This window comes from Zootermopsis nevadensis, unplaced genomic scaffold, assembly GCF_977971745.1.
Source record: "Zootermopsis nevadensis isolate Lab colony 2312 unplaced genomic scaffold, Znev_1.0 Znev_ptg000061l, whole genome shotgun sequence".
Lineage (NCBI taxonomy): Eukaryota > Metazoa > Arthropoda > Insecta > Blattodea > Termopsidae > Zootermopsis > Zootermopsis nevadensis.
In genome coordinates, this window is record NW_028259192.1 from 12172524 (window position 1) to 12199434 (window position 26911).

The 26911-nt window shown below is 38.5% G+C and overlaps 1 protein-coding gene and 1 long non-coding RNA gene across 2 annotated transcripts in view; one reads left to right on the forward strand and one right to left on the reverse strand.

Moving 5' to 3' along the window:
* Positions 1-20827, forward strand: part of Dh31 (diuretic hormone class 2) — a 94621-nt gene extending 73794 nt beyond the window's left edge. The window contains exons 2-4 of the mRNA XM_022080832.2: positions 4386-4504; positions 6867-6977; positions 20325-20827. Of these exons, the coding sequence (XP_021936524.1) occupies positions 4407-4504; positions 6867-6977; positions 20325-20463 (348 nt within the window). The 5' untranslated portion in view covers positions 4386-4406 and the 3' untranslated portion in view covers positions 20464-20827. The remainder of the gene's footprint in view (positions 1-4385; positions 4505-6866; positions 6978-20324) is intronic.
* On the reverse strand, positions 1477-6972 carry LOC147871206 (uncharacterized). Its single transcript, XR_015532593.1, has 3 exons — positions 6840-6972; positions 6247-6404; positions 1477-4637 (listed from the first exon to the last, which is right to left on the reverse strand). It is a non-coding gene; the product is annotated as an uncharacterized LOC147871206 (long non-coding RNA).
* Positions 20828-26911: the final 6084 nt, after the last annotated feature.

Here is a 26911-nt window from a genome sequence, read left to right on the forward strand (position 1 = left end):
TTTTACATGAATTGTAATTCCCATTTTTGTATTTTTTTAGATTACACAGCTGTGGAGAATTTTAGTGCATTAATAACTCAGACGAAAGTTGCTAATTAAGTGCGCTTTTATTCACGTTTAATGTATGCTATATAGATTTTATTTGCTGCTAACAGAATAGCAATTTCATACCAGTTCAGTCACAAGCAACGCATTTTTCTCTCTGTATTTTAAAGAGATAGGTAGGTAGGGATAAATGAACGTTCAGAACATGCTGCCTTCATCTCCAGGGCTGAAAACAGACACAGTATGTTTTCCCAGAACATACATATCTACAGCTTAGAAGACCAACATTTACATTAGATAAGAGTTAATTAAATATGTACAATAATAAATATTATTATTATTATTAATACTATAAACAAGAATTTTAATTATTTCAGTATGCTTACAGTTTATTGTAATATAAAGTGGGAGAAGAACAGTTACTTAACTTATGTTCTGTGTAAATTACGAGCGAAGAAACGTACTGTGGCTGCAAAGCAACTGAACTCATTTACATGTCGTTAGTGCTCTGGGTTGAGGTAGGTTGGACCTGCCATTTCCACTTTAGTGGACCCGCACGTGTTAGAGCGTTTCTCGTCCGCCTACCATTAATTAGTACAAGATATTGAAACCACCGAACCAATCAAGTTTTACGTCCGAGTGTACAGTCCCCTTCAAAATGTAGTTTAATATTCTACAATGCATTGCAACAGAGCTCGCCGAAATTTGACTGTTGTACACCATTAAATTTTAGTCTTAAACAGAAGTAATCGCCACTGAAATATTCCGTAGCCTAGAACAAGTTAATATTAGAGCACTGCCCTTATAACTAGAGTAGCAATGTTTCCTACGTATGAATAATTTATACTGTGAAAATACAGTACAGAAACATGCTAAGCGCACAGGAAATACGAAAATTCGTTTTAAAATTGCCCTCTCTAGTATTACAGTCAGCCTGTTTACGTTTTGCGTAAAGAAATGGGAATACACAACTTATTTACAAAATTTATGCTTCATTGCTTCTACACAAACTGAAGCTCTCGAAACACCTACAAATTCAAGAGTTTCATATGAATTACAATGTATCTCTTTGTGAGAATTTTCACTTTTAATGCAATTAAATATAGTCAAATAGATTGTTATTTTTTGCTGCTAACAACATGTCCATTTTTGCAATTAATAGCACACCAGAACATTTCATATTAGCAAAGTAATGTAACACAGAAAATTTTAAATTTTTAACGACCTATGAATGGAACAACGAAGACTGTTTCGTTTATCCAATGATAACGAAAATGTATATTTATGTAATCATGCAAGTTACCAGTACAATCTTATGGAACAAACTTCACTGGCGTGCATTTCAATCCAGGATGCAAAAAAAAATATTTTCATAAGAAGCTTTACTTTCTGTACCATAAAATTGAGAATACAATGTGGACGGGAAAAAACTCAGAGAAAACAGACGTTTTTATTTTTATTTTGTTTTGTACACTTTGCATTATTAGTTTTGTAAAATATATAAACTTCTAATTTCGTACGTATCTTCAGTAGCCTCCGCTGGAGTGCGTTATAAGACGTGATTTTCATATAACTCATTGTTATGCATCCTCCAACTTAAACTTTCTTTAAATTTCCTCCATGCACATAAAACCAACTAGGCGGCTGTCTTCTGCGTTGTTGGGACGTGTAGTCTGGTAGAAGCTTACCCACGTTTCAGAGATGCCTGATGACTCTATTACCAGTGCAGTAAGTCATCACAAGCATGTAAATCAGAATACGGGACCTATCTTTAGTTTAATTTTCTTCCTTCTTATGTAAATTCTGTAGTAGTACTTGCATTTTAAACTCGGAACTTGTTAAGCGCGGCATCTCAACGCCTTACTTACAAATATAATACCTTATTATGGTTTTATCATAAAATTTGGCCATAAATTTTCAGAAACTCATTTACAGTATCCTCGTTGTGATGACTGCGCGTAATATTCTATTTAGACGGAAAAGATTTCACATTTACCTTCTTTTACAGATTGTTCACGCATCTTATTTGTCGATGTTTAAAACCTCTCAATGTATCAAATTTATATACCAAAGTACAGAGGTGCATATATTAAGTAACTCTAAATCTTCCGCCTGGGGAAAATACTATTAATAATATGGTCAATAATTAGCTTCTAATTGCCTTAATTCAGTGTATAATAAATTTAGTCTAATATCCAAAAATAAAGAGTACAGAAAGTCTGCTTTTAACGGAATTTCAAATTTTGCATTCCCTACTAAGACTTTTCATTGCACCTACAACTGAATATGAGGACGTGAAGTTGGACCCGTTCCAGACTCAGGTTAATGTACGTTAATGTTAACGTCTTCACAATACCAATCAGAGCTTAGAATATAATGTCTGAATAAATTATTAATAATACAGATATATAGACCTATGTGCATCTACATATATTTTCAGTCAAAACAAATAATTTTAGCTGCTTAAAAAGATTCGTAACTACAAAACCTTTCCAGTGGGGATCTTCGGCCCGAGGTCACTTTGGGAAAACCATCCAGCATCCGATAAAACATAACCATTGTGTATCTTCTTAACTATTTGTTATAGGGTCTTCACTGAGCAGTTGGCAGTTATTAAACTTCCAATGTTCCCTGTTTGTGTAGAACCCTAAAGTTCATATGCCTGTTCCCATCCTGATTTAATTTAATCCATTTCAAATATTCACAATCAATTTCTTCTAGATCCATTTTAAAATTATCATAACATCTACGCATATGTCTCTTAGGTGGCGTATAGGAGACCTAGATGATTTGTGCTTATTTAATTGTTCTCGTAATAAAATACCTACATCCATCGTTATCAAACTGGAAAATAAATGTAACTCTGTAATTTTACTGCGCCGACCGCCATCATGTTACGTGTACGACTGTCTTCACAAAAACTGCATACTTTTCATGATAAAACCTGTCAGGAACTTTCTGGCATGTGACGAAAATATAATTCCTAACGCTGTTGCAGTCAATCAAAATTTCGCTGCCCTTTCTGTCATTTTATTGGGTTTCAAGTTTTCACCACTCCAACTGTCCGTAGTGCGGTGAATCGATACGGCATTTAAGGCCCTACTTCCACCATAGGTAGCACAAACATACAGACTCCGAACACACAGCTCCACTGGTTCTCTTTGTCCATGATTCTTTCGCATTTGTAGGCCTATTCATAACAATACCTCACAGTGTGGAAATGAATCGATTTGTTCAACTGATTTGTAAGTGTAGTATTTATTCGGGTACCTACCTATCTTAAAACTGAAACATCTCGTCATACGCTTAAATATTTTTATTTTTTATTCCATTTATAATGGCACAGTAAATGATATGGTCTCGGGACGTAACTGTGAATTGGAAATGGAAAATCCCTGTATCCACTCCAAAGTGTAAATCCTGTGCTAAAATTAGAAAGTTTCTTCACACATTACGTCACACGTTGACACGCTACTGGCTTAATGAATAAAGTTGCATGTGAATGATACATACATTTTAGATTTGGGAAGCTGGCGATATATGGCAATGTAGCACGATATGCTTGGCGCAGTAATGTGACGATCTTTATATTCCTAGACGGGTAACCAACTAACTATCCGCATGGAGTTATGTCCTTCTTGGGAATCCAACAGTCGCCCAGGTACTCAAGCAATTCCACCTTTTATGGAACCCGAAGTTTCGATACTGTGTTCACGACAAACCACAACAAAACCAGTCCTGAACCAGATGAATCCAGCCTACACCGTAACATCCAATTTCTCTTATATCCATTTTAATATTATCTTCCTATTTAAGCTTACGTTTCCAAGTAGTGTTCGCCCGGGATGTTAGCCAAATATTTTCTGAGTGACCTGGAGACAGTTCCTGTTGCTCCTATAATTATTAACATTACTTTTGCTTGCACTTTCCACATTCTCTGTATTTCAATGAGGAAGTCCTTGTATTTCAAGATCTTCTCTGCTCCCTTCTTAATCACATTCCTGTCAGTCGGTATTCCTATGTCAATTAAGAGGCAAGTTCCGTTTTTGTTTCTGATTATAATATCTGGTTTATTATTTGTGATGGTTCTATCTGTTCTGACTTGTTGGTTCCACAAAATAGTTATTTGGCTATCTTGACTTGTCTCCATTGTCTTCGGGATGTGTTCATACCAGTGATTCTTTTCTAGCTGTACCCCAGCTTTCCTGCTTATGTTAAAATGTAACTGAGTGCACACACGATCATATTATTATTATTATTGTTGTTGATGTTGTTGTTGTTGTTGTTGTACACGTCGCCGTGAGAACAGAAGTTGCATGCTGCGCTGTCTTGTGTTGCAGGCGCCTATCGACCTCACAGCCATGAACTCCTGCGTAGTCCTGTTGACAAGTGCGCTGCTGGTTGGGGCTGTCCTCATGATCAGCGTCGTTAATGCCGTAGAAAGCGCTCCACTGTCAAGGTAAGATAACAACAACAAATGCTGCAGCACCACAATAACAGATGCTCCAGTGCTCGTCTGTGCAGACTGACACGACAGCCCTCTGTCAGAGGAGTAAACCGAGTTTCATGTAAAATAATTCCGGAATTCAGATCTGTAAGTTTCAAAACAAATTGCTGTATACAGAAGAAACTTGGATTCTAAATGTAAACAGATTTAAAAAATATATAATCTGAGTTTTGAAGTGGTAAAATGCGGTTCCATTCAGAGGATAATGTAGGGCATCTTAACGGTAAGATCTCGTTAACTGTCTATTAAATGAGCATCATCAAGCCGAGCAAATATAAGTGTTTTGATTTTAACTACGCAAAGTCACACAGCCAGAAGTAGTTGAATGTGTTAGACTCAAGCAAAATATCCAGTTAAACCATTTTCATGCACATAAAGCTGAAAGCAGGGAAAAGTTATTTAGAAGTTTTTCAAAATCATCTATAGTAAAAAAAAGTCTCATTTACAACGAAGTGTTATTGTGAGTTTAATAATTAAATGAAACACAAATTTCTACAGTACGATTTCAATCGCTTTATTAAGTTTGTTAAAAAAATCGTGCCTTAAACTTCATTCCGAAACTGTTCCGTATTATTAAAATTTGTATGAAACTGTATTAACAAACATTTATACTTCGAAATCACTGAGTTCTAAACTTTAAATAACATTAGTTTCCCTAACCAGGTGCTGAGATTCTGTGTATTAGAAGGAAAACTTTAAACTTTATTCATTGTACGTTAATTGGCTACCACTGGAGTGCACTGCTATTGCCTCTAATATTCATTAAAGTTCATATAGTACCCTGCAATCTAGCAATATTTCTGTTCTTTGATCTTTATAACGCTCTTTCTCTCAATGGAACATTCATCCTTAAAAGTATAATTATTTGTTCATAAAATCTGTAAATGAAATTCCTTTTGAAATAAGAGCGTTTTATTACTGAATTTAAAGATTCAGGGATAAAATGTGAAATTGCTCACATTATCCACATATTTTTATATTAAAATTTCGTTCTATTACATATAATTTATTCTACTTTCTCAAGATTAAGTCTACATTCGCCGAGGAAAAGCCTCAAATTGTAGTCTAGTTGGCATCGTAAGATAATGTGAGATTGTCATCTGAAAGATTCCAGTAAGATGAAACGTCGCTGAGGTACTTTCTAGAAGGTCATGGCGAAGAATCTCCTCAGCCTTGATAAAACCTGAAGGTTCATTGCAATGATCACAAAACTACGCCAGTGGACTATGTCCTGATCCAGATTAATCCAGACTGTTACCATTCCTCATCTCTCCTATAAATGCTACATGTATCGTCCATCTTATGCTCTTTACTTTCATTTAGGGATGTCAATCGATGTTATATTTCATACAAATATCTGACGATGCCATATCAACATCAAATATTTTATCGGTTTTGAATATTTTCCGTTCTTTGTATTTCAAATTGTTGTAAAAATAAATTAATGAATATATATCCTGTATTATTATTATTATTATTATTATTATTATCTGTATAGTTTTAGTAGCTGTAGCGACAGTAGTAAATAATTTATTCATTATCCTGTACCAAATTCATTCTTATTAACGCCTTATCTCACCATTTATATCAAAAGCATCAAGCGATATATCGATACGGTAAATTTATATCCATAACGAATATTTCTATACGATATCGTATGCAATAATATCAAATCAAGTCCCTAATTTCATTACCTTTATTATAATTATCTTCGTCCGCGTCCGCCTGTGGCTTCATCTCTCCCTCTCTCTCATGTACAAATATTCTCCTTAGCATCCTCAATCTGTAGATTTTACTTGGATGAGGGCTGAAGTTCGACACCCAGACAAGTGAAACATTTATCCGAACACAACTGAAACAACACCGCACACTAAACAATTGAACACCGACTCTGTCTTATGGAACCAAAAATAAAGTTCAGGAACTTAGAACACAGAAATACGCGTTTATTATACACAAATCTAAATCTCATTTGCACTTCGAAAGACTCTCAGGAGAGCAAAACCAAGAGGTTGTTGGAACACCTGTTCCTTCCGTCACAAGAGAAACCCCTCAGGTAAGACAGAATTATTTGATTAAATAAGCGGGAGAGAATATGATCAGTCAACAAGATCGGGTTTCTTATGAATCTGAGCCGACGCAACGAAACACCACAGACACGTGTCAGTCATGCAAATAGACGTGTAATATAAAGAAATTAGATCTCTCCGACTGGAAAAGTAGGATACGGTAAGCACTAGCGATGGAAATGTTTACGTCACGTCTAAATTTCATTGAAATAACTTACAGGTTCTTCTGTTGTTTCTTGTTGTAGCCACAGGAACAACTTCATATCGGACCAGGACTCAGAGCCGGACTCAGAGTATGTTCTGGAAATGCTCGCCAGACTAGGACAGTCGATCATACGTGCCAATGACCTGGAGAAGTAAGTATCTCCTTAACTTACTTCTTAGTCTTACTAAATTCTACGAGTAAACGCAGAAGAAAACTCACATATGTAGTCACGTCCAGTCACCACCCGGTAAAAATAACAATCCTTCCCTGTTCCAAAGTCAGCGTTAACAAAGTTACAAATATCGACCTTAACACCATCTCAATAAGACCCACACGATTCTATGGTTCGGCAAAGTCAAATTTGTCCCTGACGCTTCATTAAGCAACACTCCATGTATGCATATGGTAAAGTGGAGGTTTCACTCCACAGATTCTTAAACTCAGTATTAGATGTATGAGAATAATCAGCTTCACGTTTCGGCAGCTTTATTTCGATAGATCGGAACCCTATGTCCATTGGATAGGAGACTGGTTGAGCCCCAGAGCGGGTCTGTACGTCTTAAAAAACAGAAAAATCCTACCCTCCGAGAAATCGAACCTCGGACGTCCATCCCAGGGCGTAGTCACTATACTGACTGGTCTGCCCCGGCTCTTAATTTGTGGGAAAATTCCACGGCACTTCCAGAACTGTACCTGGAATTACTCGATGGCATAAAAATGATTGTCGCGAATTTTCTTTTCTAATAATTAATAAAATTGCGTACTATTTAATTCTGTTCTATCAACTGAAGAGGTTATGTAGCTTCGAGAGGGATTTGAAGGTTCACGGTAGTGAGCTAGAAGAAAGCTGTCTGACATGCACCAGAATGAATTATAGAAACACCAAAAAGTCCCTGTCAGCCTAGTAGGATTTACATTCTGGATTTAAAGCTGAAACCTTTCCAGCATACGTCACATGCCTTACCGCTGACAAAACCTGGGTTTTGAATAACTCCACACAAAGTGTTTTCCTTGTCACAGAGGCACGGCGCGTTCTTAGGCTGCGAACGGAGGAAACTACGTCTCGACGTGGAGGATTGAATAAGCAATCGCGAGCAGCCATCATGTGGTGTTCGTTGCTCGATCTGTAGAATAGGTAGGAGGCAAAAGTCCTCGCCCAAAAAGTTAGCAGGTTATGAAACGTTCGCAAGGCTCACTGAGCAGGTCTTAGCTCCTCAAGAAAAAACACTTCTCCATGGACTTAATTAACACGCTGGTAAGAGAAATACCAACACTGCTGTATCACAGCCTGCCATTATACGTAATCCCGGCATCTACCATCACAATTTTCCTCTTAAGATCTATCCCAGTGACATCATCCCTCTTTCTTTGCCGTCTACGAAGTTACCAGTTTCAAAGGAGATGTTCCATCAAGATTTCGATGCATTTCTTTGCTCCAACCGGAAGTGCGTGTCCTCACTTACTGCATCTCTTTTACGTATAAATACGTTTCTGAACACTCTGTATTGAAGCATTTGCAATAAAAGTCCTTCCCTATAACAAAATTTTTTGTCTTTTTGGTTGTAACGCCATGTAGACTAGTAGAAGTTCATCAGAGTTTCAGAGACCTTTGCTGCTTCCATCAGCAGGGCGAAAAGTCCCGTGCAACGTTGGTAAACTTCCAACAGACTACGTGGTGCTACAACCCAAAAGACAGACATCTTCATTTTCACCGACATGAGAAACGCAAATGCTATTTATTCCTCACGTAATACGAAAGTGAACATAGAACAGCGGTGATGTAGGGAAAACCGAAGGACTCGGAAAAGAAACCTGTCGCGGTGTCACTTTGTCCACCACAAATCCCACGTCAACTGACCTTCCGGCCTGACGTATTGCACGGCCGTGTCCTTAATATTAGTGACCGCTTTTCCGCCCACAAACCTTTGTCTTAAGTCCTTGTGTTTTCAGTGGGTTGAAATGGAGGAGTGTTTACTAAGACAGAACAAAACTCCGAGTTATAAGTAGTCATATTATAATAAGAAATCGCTGGAACACACCGCCGTTGGTTGCAAGCCAGATCTGCAACTGCCAGTGTCGCTGTCCGTGCCAAGTGACCCACGCACAATCGGCGTAGACCGGTCATATCTTGAGCAATAATGGCACTCTTGTAGGCGCGTGGCTTCCAATCCCAGTCTAGGAAATGGTTCTGTCTACTTTGTCTTGTGGACCCATCATGTCTGCAGCTCAATAACTTTTGAAACAACTGACTGAGATTCGTGCAAATAGACATAAATGTTAGTCCACTCGATAATTTCCCACCGTTAATTCGAATTCCAAAATTAATGTTATCAATATGGTATCACTGCGAAAATCTGCAGTACAAAGGGCTCTAACGTCACTCAGCCATTTAAATCACAGTGGTACTTTTAAGTGCCACGTTTAAATATTCACTGACTATGAAGATTTCTGTCTTCTGGGTTGTTGCGCTGTGTAGTCTGGTCGATGTTAACCAACGTTTCAGAGATCATACTGCCTCCGTCATCAGGGAAGCAGTATGACCTCTGAAACGTTGGTTAACATCGACCATACTACACAGCGCAACAACCCAGAAGACAGAAATCTTCATACTCACCGCTGTGAAAACCTCAAATCTTACATTCACTGAGTATTCAGTGTGCATATAGTGTATTTATGGGCCTGTACAATTCTGACATTATTTTCGTAAACAGCATTAATAATTTAATCTTTATAATGGAGAAGTGTTTTCTTTAAGATAGGAAATATATTCTCAAATGGGCTTCAAAGCATTATTTAAGAACTGTATGTATTGCAATCTATACGATAGGGCCTAATAAATGTTCTAAAATATGCAACTTCTATTAAAATTTCTGTAATGCTTTTTGCAGAATGTAAGCAATGTGAAATTTGCCACAATAACCTCTTTTAAATCCCTACCTGCTCATCATGCATAATAATCTCATTCCATACCATTCGGGAAGTCTCAGGTTCAAACCTAGGACTGGATATCGGCTACTCTAACTGCGGTTTTAGTGGTTATCCTCAGTCCCTCTAGTCAAATATAAACATAGCACCTTAAATTAGGCCATGACTGCTTCATTTCAGAGCTCCCATTAGCACCGAAACACCTCGAAAGCCTGAAATAATTTTAAAAAAGGTAACCGTTACCCTGATCATGGAGGCAGCAAGGACATCTGAAACGTTGCTCAAATTCTACAAGACTTCACGGTATATCAACCCAGAAGATCGCCTTCTTTGTACTCACTATCGTGAAAATCTCAAACTCCAGACGTACAGTGTGCACACACACGCCCTCGGTGGTGTAACAGTATGTTAAACTGGACGAAAAATATTTGCTATCCTGAGCTACGTCACAGTCAGAGGGAAATGTTAGACAGGAGTGACAAGGGGAGAGCAAGATGGCTTATGAACTATCGCCCCCCTCCGGACGACGGCTGGCTGGCCCACAACGTGTGTATTTGTAACGATGAACCAAGCTCGAAAATTTCTTGCGACAGGTCTAGCCCCTATATATATGTGTGCAAGGTCTATTGTATCACCTTTTACCATGAAGGCTTACAAAGGGTGGAGAGCAATATGCTCTATTAACTTCGATACTATTTTATTATATATTATTTATTTAGTGTTCTGTCTGAGGACAGGTCCATATAAACAGGATCCTTCCATCCTTTTCTCGGACTGGGACCTGTTCATATACGTTCTTGGCAGATGATCCAGAAGTGGTTTGCCATTGCCTTCTTCTGTGTGTGAATGGAGTAATTGTTGGGATGCCACGGAGAAACCGGGGAAGCCCCCGGAGGAAAACTCCGTGTTGCCTAGACCACGGCCTTGCCCAACACAAGTTATAAATTCGGGCACCGCCGGGAATCGAACCCGAGACCCCAGGATTACAAGGCCAGCGATCTAACCGCTAGACCACCGTGGCTACTAGGTTGAGATAAGTTGTAACCCAGCAAAGAGCCCGTGTTATCCATAGGTATTTATGTAGTGAAGAAGAAATTGTTGAATCCGCCAGAAAACGAAGTTCAGTAGTCCAGTATTAATATCGTCGACATTAACAAACTTTCACTAACATCCGCTTGTAATTAACTTACTTCACGAAGCACAGTCGTTCTTAATAAGGGGACTGTCAAGAAATTCTCCGTCTTTTATGGAACAACAAGGTTTATTACCGTGTTCATATGAGTTTACCACTGGTCTCTAACCTGAATCCTGTCCAGACATTATCGCCCTGTTTCCTTAAGTCAGCTACGCCTAGTGACTTAACAGAATTGCAACATTCATTAACAAAAAGCTGTTCAGCTGCTTATGAAAGAATTCAAGGCTTGGTCTCGCTGGACCACGTCACAAATTAAACATGAATTCTCCTTCGGTTTGATCCCAATATGCACAAGAACATTCTCATAAAACGCAGCACTTTATTACGACAGTAAAGTAGGTACGGAACGGGCTTAGAGTGGGATTTTGTGACACCTGAAAGTCTTATCCAAATACGGGGACTAGCGGCAACTTCTAAGAGTAGGCCTACCTAAGAAATTTATTGGCAGCAGATTTAACGCTGCGCTATTTTCTCACCCAGGTCACAAGCTTAATATTCTAAAAAATATATAAAAAAGTCTCATAAAGCAGGTTCAAGACACATCACTGAGATGTTAGAAGTAGAAGCTGCACCAAGTAGATGGTAATTTAGTCAGCAGAGAGAGAAGAAAGAGGTTCTGCTCTCTCTCTCTTCCCAGCATTACCACCGTCCTACAAAACGATACAAAAAGTCCCTGGTTATTAACCTGTAGAGCGAGACTTCAACGGGTTGTACGAGAATTTCAGAAGGAAGCGAATCATCTTGTACCCGCACTGTTCCCCTCTTAAAGTAGTGGATTTTTATGCAACAACAACAAATTCCCCAAAGACAAGCTACAGTCCTAATTTAATTCAAAATTACTGTCTTGGGTTGACGCGCTGTGTAATCTGGTAGTTCACCGACATTTCAGAGGTTCCCTTTGCCTCAATGGTCAGTTTGAAGATATTTTTAGAATAATCCAGTTTACTAATTTAGAGATACAGATTTCAGTGCATGAGTCCTCATATTTACCGATTTTCATAAAACCTGTTATCAACATCGTGCAACTATAGACTATCTGCTTTATATTCCTGTCATAATTAATAACAACATAGCAGACGTACTACAGGAAAAATAGTGGAATGTACTTTTAAACAAGTGTACACATAAGCAATGATTTAGTTAATGGTAACTGTAACCGAAGTATTTATTACTACAATTTTGGCATATAAGGGATTTAAAATCAGTTGCTTAATAAAATTCGCTTATATTGTGTGTCATTATGGTCGACAGGTGTGAACAAGATGCTGTTTTGACATCAATCACTTGTCAGTCTTATACTCTGAGGTACTTGTTACGTTTATGAAAATCAAAACTATAAATTATAAATCAAATGGAATATTTGTACAACCCGATTTTACCATACAAGATTGGACATATATCAGTGATTATTGGCGCATTACAAGTGTATTCTTTGATCGTTAAAACCATGTTTTACATACAAATCACTGTACATTTCGTTCAGGTTTACTCCAGAAAGAAATAAATTAATTTGGAAAGAAAGAGAATAATATTATTAAAAGGAAATAACTACAGAAAAGAAAGAAATAATTGAATGGAAAAGAAAACGCAGTGAGAGAAAGAGGACAAAGAAATGTGGGATAAAAGACAGATGGAAAGTAAGAAATGGGAAGAAGATGGACAGAAGCTAGGACCCTTCAAAGGCAGTGCCTGGAAGCATAAGCACGTTCTAGTATATGGCAGTTATGGTTGCTTAGCACGCCACGTAAAGTATCTATCTCAATACGTATTTGCAGACACTACCCCTTTCATTCAATGCAGTCACAGGAAGATGATGATATCAACATATGAAAATACGAAAACTCACAGTTTGTTCTAAATCTTGATACCAATTGTAACGATTATCTGTCGCAGAATTAAGCGAGAGGATAATCTGTTTTTAAATGTTATTGTACACACACATTAATTGGATACATATTTCTGGGACACGCTGTATTTATACATACTGATATATATATATATATATATATATATATATATATATATATATATTTAGATATGGAACTAAGAATATGTACGTATGAGTTATACGGAGTTGAATATCAGTTACTGATTTAATTAGATTTCATACTGACAAGTGAAAGGCGTTTTAAAATTATTCTCTCCATTACAGATACTGTCAAAGTAAGACCGCCATTACAGAAAGCTAGTTTTGTACATAGACTCATAATTAAAATCACGGATCGTATACGCTAATTGGACGGCAGGAGAAGAAGTTGAGGGTTCTGCGTGAAGTTCAGCACTGCTCTCGATCTCGGTTAGAATGCTTGTTCTGCCCTGAGTGAAGGGTGCGCAGTGATGCGACATTGTTAACCGCTTTGTAGTGTGCACGCTGTCAGGTTATGATATCCGCTGGAGCGCGTTAGGGGTGACCAACATAACAGCCACTGCATCATGCATTTCTGATGAACAGGGACGTAAATGAATACGGGAATAACAGCATTCGGAATCGCCCTGATGACAGAGGCAATATGACCTCTGAAACGTTGGTAAACATCAACCAGACTACACAGCGCAACAACACAGAAGACAGAAATCTTCATACTCATCGCCCTGATGACGGAGGCAGTATGACCTCTGAAACGTTGTTAAACATCGACCAGACTACACGGCGCAACAAACCAGAAGATTGAAATCTTCATACTCATCGCCCTTATGACAGAGGCAATATGATCTCTGAAACGTTGTTAAACATCGACCACACTACACGGCGCAACAACCCAGAAGACAGAAATCTAAATACCCACCGCTGTAAAAACCTCATTGCCATGATGACGGAGGCGGTATGACCTCTGAAACGTTGGTAAACATCGATCAGACTACACAGCGCAACAACCCAGAAGACAGAAATATTCATACTCATCGCCCTGATGACGGAGGCAGTATGACCTCTGAAACGTTGGTAAACATCGACCAGACTACACGGCGCAACAAACCAGAAGACAGAAATCTTCATACTCACCGCTGTGAAAACCTTATCTCCCTGATGACGGAGGCAGTATGACCTCTGAAACGTTGGTTAACATCAACCAGACTACACAGCGCAACAACCCAGAAGACAGAAATCTTCATACTCATCGCCCTGATGATGGAGGCAGTATGACCTCTGAAACGTTGGTAAACATCGACCAGACTACACGGCGCAACAAACCAGAAGACAGAAATCTTCATACTCATCGCTGTGAAAACCTCAAATCTTACAAAATAGATATTACGAAAACAAGATGTGAAGATGTGTTAATTGGACTGATGGCGGAATCTGGTATTGGTCTATTATAAACCAATAAATGTAAGATCTTCGACTGTTCGACTCACTTCAATTAGATATTTCGTAGATTAAATCGTTCCTACAGCCGGTGGGAGAATAAATAATGGAATCTTTTGTCACGATCCTCACTACATTCTGTCTCTTGGCTTAAAAGTAAAATTATGAATTAAACATCTTTTTAAAGTGTATTCTTTGCAACTTTTTATACCAAATTGGCCTTGATGTTCATCTGTATCAGGTACAAAATCTTTTGTTGCAAAGATTCACACTGCAGATAATACTACGTAATATGAAATGAGGTTCTCACGGCAGTGAAAACACGGATAGTCATTTGGCTGTCGAGGTCTGAAGATGGTAGTAGTATGTTCCTCGCAACAGTGGTACCCACACGGCGTTATATCCTGAAGGACTATTATAATTTTCCTTGTATTTCGGTTTACAGAAAACAGAAAATTTACAAATAAAAAATGCAGATCGTAACGCACTCCTTGAATCGTTTTATGAATCTTGAGCAAATATAAAAACATCTAATCTGAAGGAAGTAGGTGGTCCGATGTAGGCGTTATTGACAGAGACAATGTATGTTCATCCTCTAATAATTCAACACATAATCGTACTTAATTACTGATAATTTCTCAGTTGGTGGTATACAAAATGTGATGAAACATTATTATCGTCTAGGTTACTTAATATACCACGGAATATTGTCATTCTAAATAAGCAGACCTATCTATAGGAATGTTGGTCACCCCCTGTTTATGTCTGCTTGCCCCTTGATGAGTCTGAGCATAGATCGGTCACGTGTTCTACATTTGGGTCTCCCCCCCCCCCCCCCAACTCTTCCATTTGTAATGTCTACTTGTGGCTCAGTACCGTGAGAAAGCACATGTTCACACTCCATGGATCACAACATGATCTTCCTCTTCGTATCTGCACGCCGTTTAACGACCAAATTTATGATTCTGGAATATGAATTAAATAGAATTGGGTGGTGTGGACTGGATTCATCTGGCTCAGGGTAGGGACCAGTGGTGGGCTCTTGTGAACACAGTAATGAACCTTTGGGTTTCGTAAAATGTTGGAAATTTCTTGGGTGGCTGAGGGTCTGTTGGTTTCTGAGGAAGGACTTTGGCTCCATGGAATAAGTAAGAGTATAAATTTCGTGTACATGAATCGTAAGTAACTGAAAGGCTGACATCTGTAGTGACAGATACGTGACAAATCAAGGCTTAATTAGGATATTTTATTTCGATTAACTTGCTGGCCTCCACGGAACCACGACCCCCTGATGAGAAACACTGCTTTAGATAACTCATTTATAGCACAAACATAGTATTGTGCTGACCAAGAGTTGGGTTGAATCGAACCCACAGACACGTGAACATGATCGTTCTGTAACGTTCGCTATTTCTACACACGACGTCCTTTGTCGTATTTCATCTCAATTATTACTGATGTTAATTCTTCCAATTTGCTTTTATTATTTTTATCACGGGGCGCTCTTAAAGGGAACCTGTAAGCGCGTATCTTCAGAATAACTCAGATATTTCTGCCTAACTTGAGCCAATGAAAACGACGAAAATATTGCAAAACCTTGTCTCAGGCAAAAAGGTGTTGGCCGGAAATAAACAGTCGCATATAGAAGGCGTGTTAGTAGCAAAATCGGAAATAAGACAAATTTATTTACATCCCACTGCGGGACTACTCCGCGATTAGAAATGTAAGAAAAAGCTCACAATAAATAAAAAAACTCAATTTCTGCAAAATAGAGGGTGTGTTGATGTTCACGTTTAAAACTTATTAACGACATGGAAACTTTCCGTTTGGCGACAGTCACTATGAGTGTAAGACATAATGACACAGCAACAACCACGCACATCCTCATTGAAAGTTTGTAAGGAAGGTCGGCTGCTAGATTCAGCAGCGACTTCATGCTCCTGTAACTATTTGTCGCCTTCCTAATATCTTGTTCGTGTAGAGCAAATCAAATGAAGTGAAATTCGAAATTCGCTATTTGTTGCAGTTTAATTATTCACTTTCATAATCGATCTACTCCACGATTTAAGTCTTCCTATAAATGTTTGTGGTTATACAGTTGGTTGAAAATTCCCTACTTCATCATCGTGTTAACAAAAGCCCAGCATGGTAGCAGATCCTTAGCCAGTTCAATCTGTCCACTCCTAAAAACCTTATTTATCCGGATCACGAATATGTTTAAGATGACTGTATTCTGGGTTTTTGCGCCGTATAGACTGGTAGAAGTTTAACTGCGTTCCAGAGGTCTCATCGCCCTGATGATGGAGGCAGCTAGGACCTCTGAAACGTCGGTAAACTTCTACCAGACAACAAGGCTCAACAACCCAGAAGACAACCATCTTCAGACTCACCGCCGTGAGAACCTCAAATCCTACACAAACATTGTCCTTTCAAACAAACTAGATCTCCAAGGTAGGCTCTTCTTTTGATATTCTAGGGTAGAAATGCTGTATATACATTGCTAGTCACCCCTGTACAATGTATAGGGGACTTAGATCTTGTTACAGTGTAATTTAAATACATTTAATCCTAAATATTTCGAAATATTTTTGGTTCAAATTCTGTTATGTTTGTTGTACTAAGCTTGTGTCAACATACAGATGCAGGTGGTACAAACTATGTCCGCCAACTGAAAATAATGAACTGTCACTAGTAACTGTTACGTCGGGCTGTTAACCACACTGCAAACCAGACAACTTTCCAGGCTATGACATCGCGGCTTTATCTTGTGGCCGCAGTTAATTTCAGCAATTATTAAATTACTCAGATAAAGTCACAGTTTACAAACATAAACAATAACAAATGTAGTGTTTAGTTTTAACTACGACTAAAGCTAAGAGCGGATTAATGTCGGACAGTGTTTGCTGGTATCAGTCGAGAACCTTTCATCTACCCTCCTCAATCCAAAATCTAAGATTAAAATGAACACAAATCTCAATTTGTCTACCGCGCCAAGGGAAGAACACAACGAGCATCTGGGAACAAAACGTTGAGGAGAATATTTGGGCTTAAAGATGATCAAAGGGTACAGCAGGATGGATAAAATAACACAATGATAATTGATATTCTCCAAATAGTATTAAAGTGATAAAACCGAGAATGATCACACTGCTAAGACACAGGATATACTAGAAATTTTGTCCATCTGAGCTAGTATGTCGATGCTGAACTTTTGAGATCCTAACAAAGACTTTAGTACAATCAACACAAATGGCCAAGGAAAATCAAGTACAATGGATTTAATCACGGGTACCAACATTACAATTTCACTGTAAACCACTGTAGTCTTATTCAGGGACTCCGACGGGCACCATTGATTAGTCCTAAAATAAAATGGTAAAAGATATAATAATAATTCATATTAACTTATGGGACAATTATTGTAAAACTGCGTATATTATTAGGAAATGCAACTGCGTTTCATACGTACTCCAGTTAATACATTTAAACTCTCACCGGTAGATTATACAAAATGGCAATTAATAAACGAATTTAAGCTAACAGAATTGCAAATCAGTAAACACATCCCTGTCCAAAAGCGCCCGGGTTCCTACAGTGAGAACCTTAAATCTCATCTGATAACTTGTCTCTGAGTTGAGCCATTACGCTTACATAAGAGAATATTCTCAAAATTTCATTCGAACCCTAAGGGTAATATTCAGTGATATTTTAAAATAAGAACTTGGTATTATTTTCAAACTTTTCTATCACTCCACATTAACAATGACATTGTATTTCTACTTAACCATCGTGAGTTTATTTGTGGGGTCCGCAGTGGCCGTGCAGTCTGAGGCGTGGGCCTTGTGCCGCTTGGTCGCTGGGACCGTGGGTTCGAATCCCACTCAAGCCATGGACGTTTTTTTTCTTTCTGTGTTGTGCTGTCCTGTGTACAGGTAGAGGCCTTGCGGCGGGCCGATCCCTAATCTAAGGAGTCCTACCGAATGTCTATAGATCGAGCCAACGAAAAGTTGGGACCCGCAGTGCTCAGGCACTTGAAGAACGGGTCGTTCCCAGTATCCCAGAGTTTATTTGTAGACTAGAAATCATTAATTTAAAACTGCGTGTAGGTTAGAAAGTATATATACTTAAGCAATACATTCATTTTCATATTTATGCAATTTGCGAATGAAACAGGGGCCAACACAGACTGTGAGGTAACTTCCCACCTCTTCGAGTAATTGTAAATAACACAGCCGAAGAGACTCATTGCAACAAAATAATGTCTGCAGCTCCAGTCCTTCTTTCATGAAGGTTTGTAGAATGTCTGTTTGTCTGTCCGTCTGACCGCCAAACTGTCTGTCCCACATTAATTACCGCTGCTTGACAGGGGAGGCAGAAGCTACATGTCTAGCCCATCATAAACTTCTAGATTTCAACTAACCAAACAATACAGAACGTCCCTTAATACATATGATACATCTTTCTGCATCATGGCAGCAGGACTGGAATTACGAGCGTCAGTTTTATTCTAAAGTGCCACCTGCCAACAGCAACAGAAGCGTGTAGGCAAATTTATTATACTATTTAGTTTGTAACTTATATTTACTTCAAGATAAATACACTTCCTAGGGTGTAAACGAATTTCTAATAAATTTTTGTTACAGTGTTGACTTCATCGAGAAATTATGCAGGCTACACTGTTTTCTTCATACGACTTGACTCGTAATAATGACTCAAATACAAAACAGCGTACGACATTCATGTTCATCGTAACTTGTGTTTGCTGGCAAATGAAACTCCACAATAGCCCTGTCTGCTATTAGAAAGTTTACATCTGTAGTGATATAAGACATGGTGTATTGTTTGTGTCTGTTATCCTGAGTATTCTCAAGGACAAGGCTGAAAACTACGACAACGAGGTTCTTCCCTGGCTCGGACAAGGCTGTTCCCACATTGTGAGAGGCAGAATACGTCACTGAGTTGACCAAGAATGCAAAGAAAACACAGATAATTACTATCTGTTTATACTGTTACATAACGTTCACATTAATTCAATGACGCCTAGTTTTCACATCAGACGCAAGTTGAAGTTTTTATACGTTAATTGATTCTTCGTTTATTCAACACAATTCTCTAAACTGCGTGTCTTGCATAATGTCGAATGAAAAGAAAAATGTGAATGAATAATTGGGAAGGCAGCGGTGGGTAGTCTGTGGTATGGCGGTCGATGATATCCCTGTATGCTCCTGAAGGATAGACGAGAATGACGGAAAACCTTAATCACTAAAATCAGTTTCGAAAATTTGACTGAATACGAATCAGAAATGATAACACCTCCACCACAACGTTTGGTGATTCGTACACTGTTCAGTGAATAATATCTTACGTTCTTAAGTTTAAGTATTTTTTACGTCCCGCTACACGCCTATGCAGGCGCTTGGGGGGAAGTTTTGCAGCTTCTCCCAATAACTTTTTAGAGCCAAGATTCACAGAGTATAGAATTCGTAACAATTTAATGTTTTAATACATGTAAATATCCATCCATAACCTAAAAATTTAATTATCAATTTTGCAAGAAATGGACCATATACTCCCTCAAACTAAAACTTTTCCAAAACCTCATACGAAACACAATGTAGGCTGACATCTGGCTGGACTTTTGGTAGATATCTGCTATAATGAATTCCTGCAGTCCCTGTAACAGTACATTAAGCGAAGACAGTCCTCAGGTCAGTATTTAAAATAAACACGATAATGAACAATCGGATTGTAGAAAAAAGTTAAATTTCTTAACAGACTGATCAATTGTCAGCTTCTCAAGAACGATTCTGTTCCATGAAGTCAATCATCAACCCAACAGGCGGACTGCTTATAAGTGCTATTTTGTGAGATTTCAGGTTCTCACTCGGGGGAGCATGAAGATGAATGTCTTCTGGGATGTACCGTGTAGTCTCATCGCCCTGATGACGGAGGCACCAAGCTGTTTTGAAACGTCGGTAAACGTTTGCCAGACTCCACGGTGTAACAGTCCAGAAGACAGCCATCTTCATAAAAGAAGAAATGCGTTACCTGTTTATCTCTGTCTTCTGTTGCAGTTCAAAACGTGGACTTGACCTGGGCCTGAGCCGCGGCTTCTCCGGCTCTCAGGCAGCAAAGCACCTCATGGGACTCGCAGCTGCAAACTACGCCGGAGGACCTGGCAGAAGGCGACGCAGCGTTGATGAATCCTCATAAGATGCTAGCAACGCCATTTTCTTCACATCCCCCATCAACATGGCACTATTTATTGACTAATTTACTGTTACGTCTATTAAATAACCGTCAGATCTCATTTGCTATGTAATAAAGTAAAATGTTTATCCTGGATTCCGTTAGAATTAATTAACTCTAGTCATAGGAACAAATACATGGCCTATTTGTTCATCGTGGGTCTAGCGATGTTAATTTTATTGAGACGATAGTCAGTGACAGCTCCGTGTAAGTGTATTTGTCATTATCATTGTTCTCTCTACATGATATCATTCCTAATGTAAAAATGTGTCCATAATTACATAATAAATTGAGCAACAACTTGTAAAATAGATACACTTCATCAAAAGCTGACGTGTGTTTTGAATTTCCTATCCACTTACAGTGTTGTATCCCGAAAGGGATTGTGAAATGTGTTGGCTAACTAGGGCCTGCTTAGCTGGCGTCATATATCTGGATTTTTGAGGATCTGTACATGCAAGGTCCTGAAGGCAGAAACGAAATGAATACGGAAATTTACGGGTAAATGTATTTTAAAAGGAGGAGGATACCATTAAGCCTTATAATCATCATTCAGCGCTCAGAACCTGTAGCTCCACAAAACTGCCTCATTCTTTCTTGTGACGAATGAATTCGTTAATAGGGTCCTTATGTCCAGTCAAATTTCACCCATTGAAGATTAAATATCCGATAAATCAGTCTGCTAGCAGTTTGAGACAGACATTTTACCTCACCCAGAATGACCTTCCACACCTTCACACTTCAATAATATTGTGTGATAAGCAATCCTACGTTCAATTGGAGAACACGGCGAAACGTTAGGAACAGCTGCAACCATAACAACTAGTACACATCCCCCCACCAAAAGCCCATATGTTTTTAATTTGGATTCAATCCAAATACCATTGCCAAATACGATGGGTCAATCTACACTCGCTTCGTACAGAATGTCTGAATGCTGAACAATGTTCCCATTTGTAAGCTACAACGTCTTAAAAACTGCAAAACATCAGAGAATTTTATTTAAACTTGTGTTCAGAAGCTTTGATATGAAATAGGAAGAACAGAAAACGTAGATGCATCGGATCAATACATTAGATTAAAAGTTATTTGCCTAAAAGGAGCCCAATCTTCCAAAGCACTCAAAAGTGGTCCCAGAGCACCAGAGTTTGAAAAAAAATACTCTAGTATCGTGAGATGAATAAACTTCGTGTCCCTGAAGAAGCCTTCAAGCATGCATTCACCAGAGCACGAATCTGAAACCCTGCTCTATCTGACCTCACATTCAGCGTACTGGCTGCGCAATAGAACACTTTTGCCCTTCGCCTACATGTTTCGCTTGTATTCTTACACATCTTTAGAGGCTCACATTACAAAATTGTATAACCTAATGTTACTCATTGTTTGAAATACTTTGCAAAGATGTGTTATACATTAATTTATATCAATGCCAAAGCCTGTTGAAATTCATCGGGTTATTATTTTTGTATCCCTCCTTTCTTACCTTTACCTGCTTAAGCATTTATCACAAACTCCTTTCCTATCCCTTCCACATCTCAGTCCATTCAGATCACCCCGTCCTCCCTTGCTAATTTAATCCTCTTTTAACTTCACACGTCACATCACATACCTTTATATGCGACATTCCTTTCTTAAACAGCATCGCAAACTCGTGTTAGTCTTTTGAAGGCCGTGGTTGGTTGCGTGCATCGTATAGTTGTCAGGTGGCACTTGGAGTACATGAGGCATGCCTTATACTCATTCTTGACTTTGGCACTAGATTGGAGGGTAAGAGGTCAGTGTTTCGCCTGCGGGGAAATGATCCCGGTACCCATTGGATAGGAGACTGGGTAAGCCTCAGAATCGGTCTGGTCGCAAAGGCTGTAAGAAAAATCCTTTCCTTTGCCGGAATTTCAAACCCGATCGTCCAGTCCGGAATCACACACTGTACACATTGAGCTGCCCACAGTCTATTAAAGTAGTCCCTGTGTGAATATTCTGTGTTTAAAATTTAACTGCTTAATCCTCTTGATCTCTTCGTCTTGTTGTTCTCCGCTGTCAGCTATTATGTCTTCTTTTTGTGCGAAATGTTATGCCATTTATTTAAAAAAAACAGGATTTTGGAACATAAAATCGGAAGCTAAGTTATATCCGACAGTAACTGTAGATACTAAACGCACGGGTAATTTATGCGTGTTTGCAAAATTTTAACCTAACATGTATAAACAGTTTCCGTTACTGGTCATCTTGACTAACTCTGAATGCGTCGGTATTGACGGAAAGAATGCTCCTTTTCAGCTCCAATGTAATCGTTTCCTTTTCTTCTCTGTTCCTTGATTCTCTCGCTCCCGTTTATCAAGGTTTGTTTTCCCTACAATTATCTTTAACTTTGAATCAATAATCGAAATAAGACGTCTATAATTACGCACAATTGGAATGCAAACGAACGTTTTTAGAGAAACAAAAGACAGAGGATGGAGTGAGCCAAATGAATTAAGGTACCTTTAAAGTTATGCAGATTGAGAAATTGTCCCTAGGCAACTTACATTTAAAGACTTTTAAAAGAGTTTTAAAGAAGAGTGTTGTAATTAATGGGGCTTAGTACAACGTTTCTTAATACACTCGGTTTTATTTTCAACCGTTTTAAGCCTGTTTGTTTTAAAAATAGCTAACAGAAACACAACACGTGCCTAAACCTAGCCACAGGCCTACCTACGCGACTCTGGATTCAGAATATAAAAACTGAGCTACGTTACATCGTTTTATTTCTAGGATCTGAATTTAATAAATAATAATTCAGAGTAAATAATAAAAACGATTAGTGATACCACATCTTTTCGTCTGTAGATATTTAATTTAACAAATACAAATAATTTAGCGTAATGGAAAAAAATGTTACGTCATATCTCCTAGCGTCTGGACCCTGAGTAATTTGTATGTAAGAATAATTAAGTGTTTGTTTCTTGAAGTACACTAACACTGATGTGTCAATTACGGAAGTCAAGGTTCCGTGTTATTCTTTGTGCACGAAGATTCTTATTATGAAACCCCTTTCTGCCCCACTGTTTGTCGTAAATACAAATATAAATTTATAAGATTGCCACAACAAACAAAGAACTTTATTTCATCGGTACACTTTATTTTAGTGAAACCCATTCCAAGAAGGATAGGCACTTTCATAGTAGTATAAAGAGTATTTAAAAATCACGTGCAGAATAATGGAACGTGTCAGTATTCCATATGTGTATATTTTACTACAGGCCAGAAAGAAGGAAACACCTGGGACGTCATTTTAAAAGATGGACTCAGTATTACTTAGCAAGGATAAGAATTATACATAATCCTGAATAATTTCTCCTACCCGAATAAGAAAGTGTCTGCAAGGCCGGAGAAGCAAAGTTCGTTTTTCTTAGAAGAGTAAAATTACTTCGAAACTGTCAAAAGAATCTTACAACTTGCAAGACAGAGACGAATTCGGATTCTTGAAATATTGCGTGTGTTCGATCTGTATAGTTTTCATTACTACCGACAGAGAGCCTGAACAACTTATGATTCAACTTCGTTCACTAAATCCAGATACACGATACAGTGTTCCTCCACACTTTTACTACAAGTTAAAATGCGTTTATATTTTAACAAATTTTTCTTCGGTTTGAGTGGACCCGTCAAAAGTACATTAACAAGACCTTAATATGTTTTAAGTGCTTCGTATTAGCCTCCAATGAAATGTACGAAGTTACGTAAAGTTTAATGATACGATAAGTAAACGACTTGCTGATTTCTAATGTAGTGAATCATATTTATGTGATTCAATCTACACGTATTAACTGCTACAAGCACTTCAAGTTGTACACTTATCTGCTTGTTGATCCACATATCACCATACGTTACACAAATATCATGTTGGGCATTGCCCAGTATCTGAGAACACAAAATTTTTAGAGCAAGTTCTACTCTTGTCACAATGCTGACAGACTAGTTATTGTTTTTATTTTGTAAGAGTTGCAACGAATGATATCGAACGCGGTATTGTTTGAATACTTTATATTGATTGTCATCAAACTGCATGATTCAAGTTCACAGCAAAACATAAACATAAACAGCGGAGCCCAGGCGACTGTAGACAGCTCAGAACTCGCAGCGCAGCAAAGCTGACAAAGCTGTACTGCTGACTTAGAGCCGAGAGATAAGGGAGATTAAATCCTTTCGTCGCCTTGAAGATGCAATTTGGTGACGGCCAATATAATATGCTACATGCCAATGCAATACAACCAGTCTCCTAAAGATAGAAGCACAATCAATTGCCGAAACGTTGTGCATCTGAAATATGTCTCAGACAATGGGCATTGTCCAAAATAATTAATCAACCAGTCACAAATCCTTAGAGAATCAATACCATACGTGATGTAATGGTGTAATTAATTACTGCCTTCACCTGAAGACAATAAGCCATTGGAACTCCTAACACTGTGTAACTGTGTGTTGAAGTATTATACGTTGTATGTACGTGTATATATACACATATACATATGCACATATACTGCTGATATATCGAAGGCACAGTATCAGATCCAAAATTGCATAAAAATCACAGGAATTGTATAAAATGACAAAATCCGTCAGCATAATTTTGTCTTTAAAATTACCTTGGCATTCTAAACTATGTTAGAAATGATGCCGACCACGTGTTAAATTCAAGCCTAACAAGTTGAAACAAGTCTTTGCTTTAAAATCTTCTCGTGCGACTATCCGCATCAAGATGGATACGTAGACATGTGTTATTCCCTGATGATGGAAGCAGAGGAGGTCTCTGAAACGTTGGAATACGGATCCATACTGACGCGGATAGCCCGCCGAGAAATTTTTATCGCATTTAGTAGCCGCGAAAAGTTCAAGTCATTTGAGTCTGTGCTTGGTCTTATTAGCACTATTTGTTCAATATTCCCAGCTGATTTTAAGTTACGTTACCTTACATTACTTTAGATTATGTTACTTTAGATTAAATTGGGTTAGATTAAGTTCGTCTTAATAAGAGTATACCTAAAAATCTTTTGACAATCCATAGACTTGCATGCAATGCCTAGGAATACCATAAATCATACAATCAAAATCTGTTCATACGATATTTGCCAAAAATTGTCAGAAACTGCATAACTTTCCTAGAAATTTGGTGCCCTGTTCTTTGGACTATCCTTCCGTTGCTTTTTCCAAACACTCATCAGCGTTTGCTTTCCAAATAATTCTTCAGCTCTGGAAGTAGTTAATGCAACATATTGGTGGCTACATATTCGAAACCGAACGTCACAGTCGGGTAGTTACCATTCTTCATTCGTACTCTGGAGGAATCGCATTAAAATCTCGGCCGGGCCCTTCCACACTTTTCCAGTTGATCACCCACAGTCATCAAACCTACTCAATCTACGAAGTTGAAAATCCGTCATTAAATAGCCCAATTATTATTCAATATCAATCAAGGTGTGCCATTAGACCTGAACGCAAGGCAGTTAATTTCCTGGGGTTCATATTAACATAATCCTCCCAATTTTTATAAGGTTTCTCTTGTTAGGATACTAGAGTCGCGTATCGATACGACCACATTCAATCATCGCATACCGATGACCATTTAGGACCAATATATCGAATTTTAAATCGACTTGATGGTATTGGCTGTACACGCTCATTTAAGGCGAATCATTCTGACAATGTCCTCTACCCTCCTCTGCAGTTCCCCTCGAAATTTTGAATAGTTCCAGTGAATGATCGAGCCTTCATCGTATTCCATGAGACGTTCGATAAATGGCGTGCAGATGAGAGTTTAGTTTCACACGTGGTGAAGATGTCTGTGTTGGTCTTTTGGGTAGCAAGGCCACGTGGGATTACAGATAGATAGCAACGTTAATTACACTTCGGGTTGTCACAGGTCCCCTTATTGGACCTCAGTTATCGGAGATATTACGTCAGAGTTAGACGCGAATCTAAAGTAAACAAACACCTGAGGAGTAAGAATACGGAATGATGAGCTTGGTTTACAGCAGTCTACTTCTGTGCAAGGTACCTGCAGTACACAAATAGCAGCAAACACAGTGGACGACTGAGGCCTGCACAGGTGTTGGCACATATTTCTCCAAGGTCTCGCTTGCGATGTACAGTTACATATCCGGCTGAGGCAGGCAAACGTAGCTTCTGATTCTAATATGACGATTCTTAGCCCGAAAACCATAAGACACCTACCCAATAATGCATCCAGTTCATTTCGAGAAAGGAGGATATTTCTTTAACAAAGAATTCTGAACTAATTCGAACCAGCTCCAAGAGAAGGTGGAGTTGCGCGGAACAGGTAGCACGCATGGGGAGATGAGAAATGCATACTGAGTTCTTCCCCAGAAGAAAGGATTTTCTCCGCCAAATCCGCAAGAGATAACCTAGGCATAAA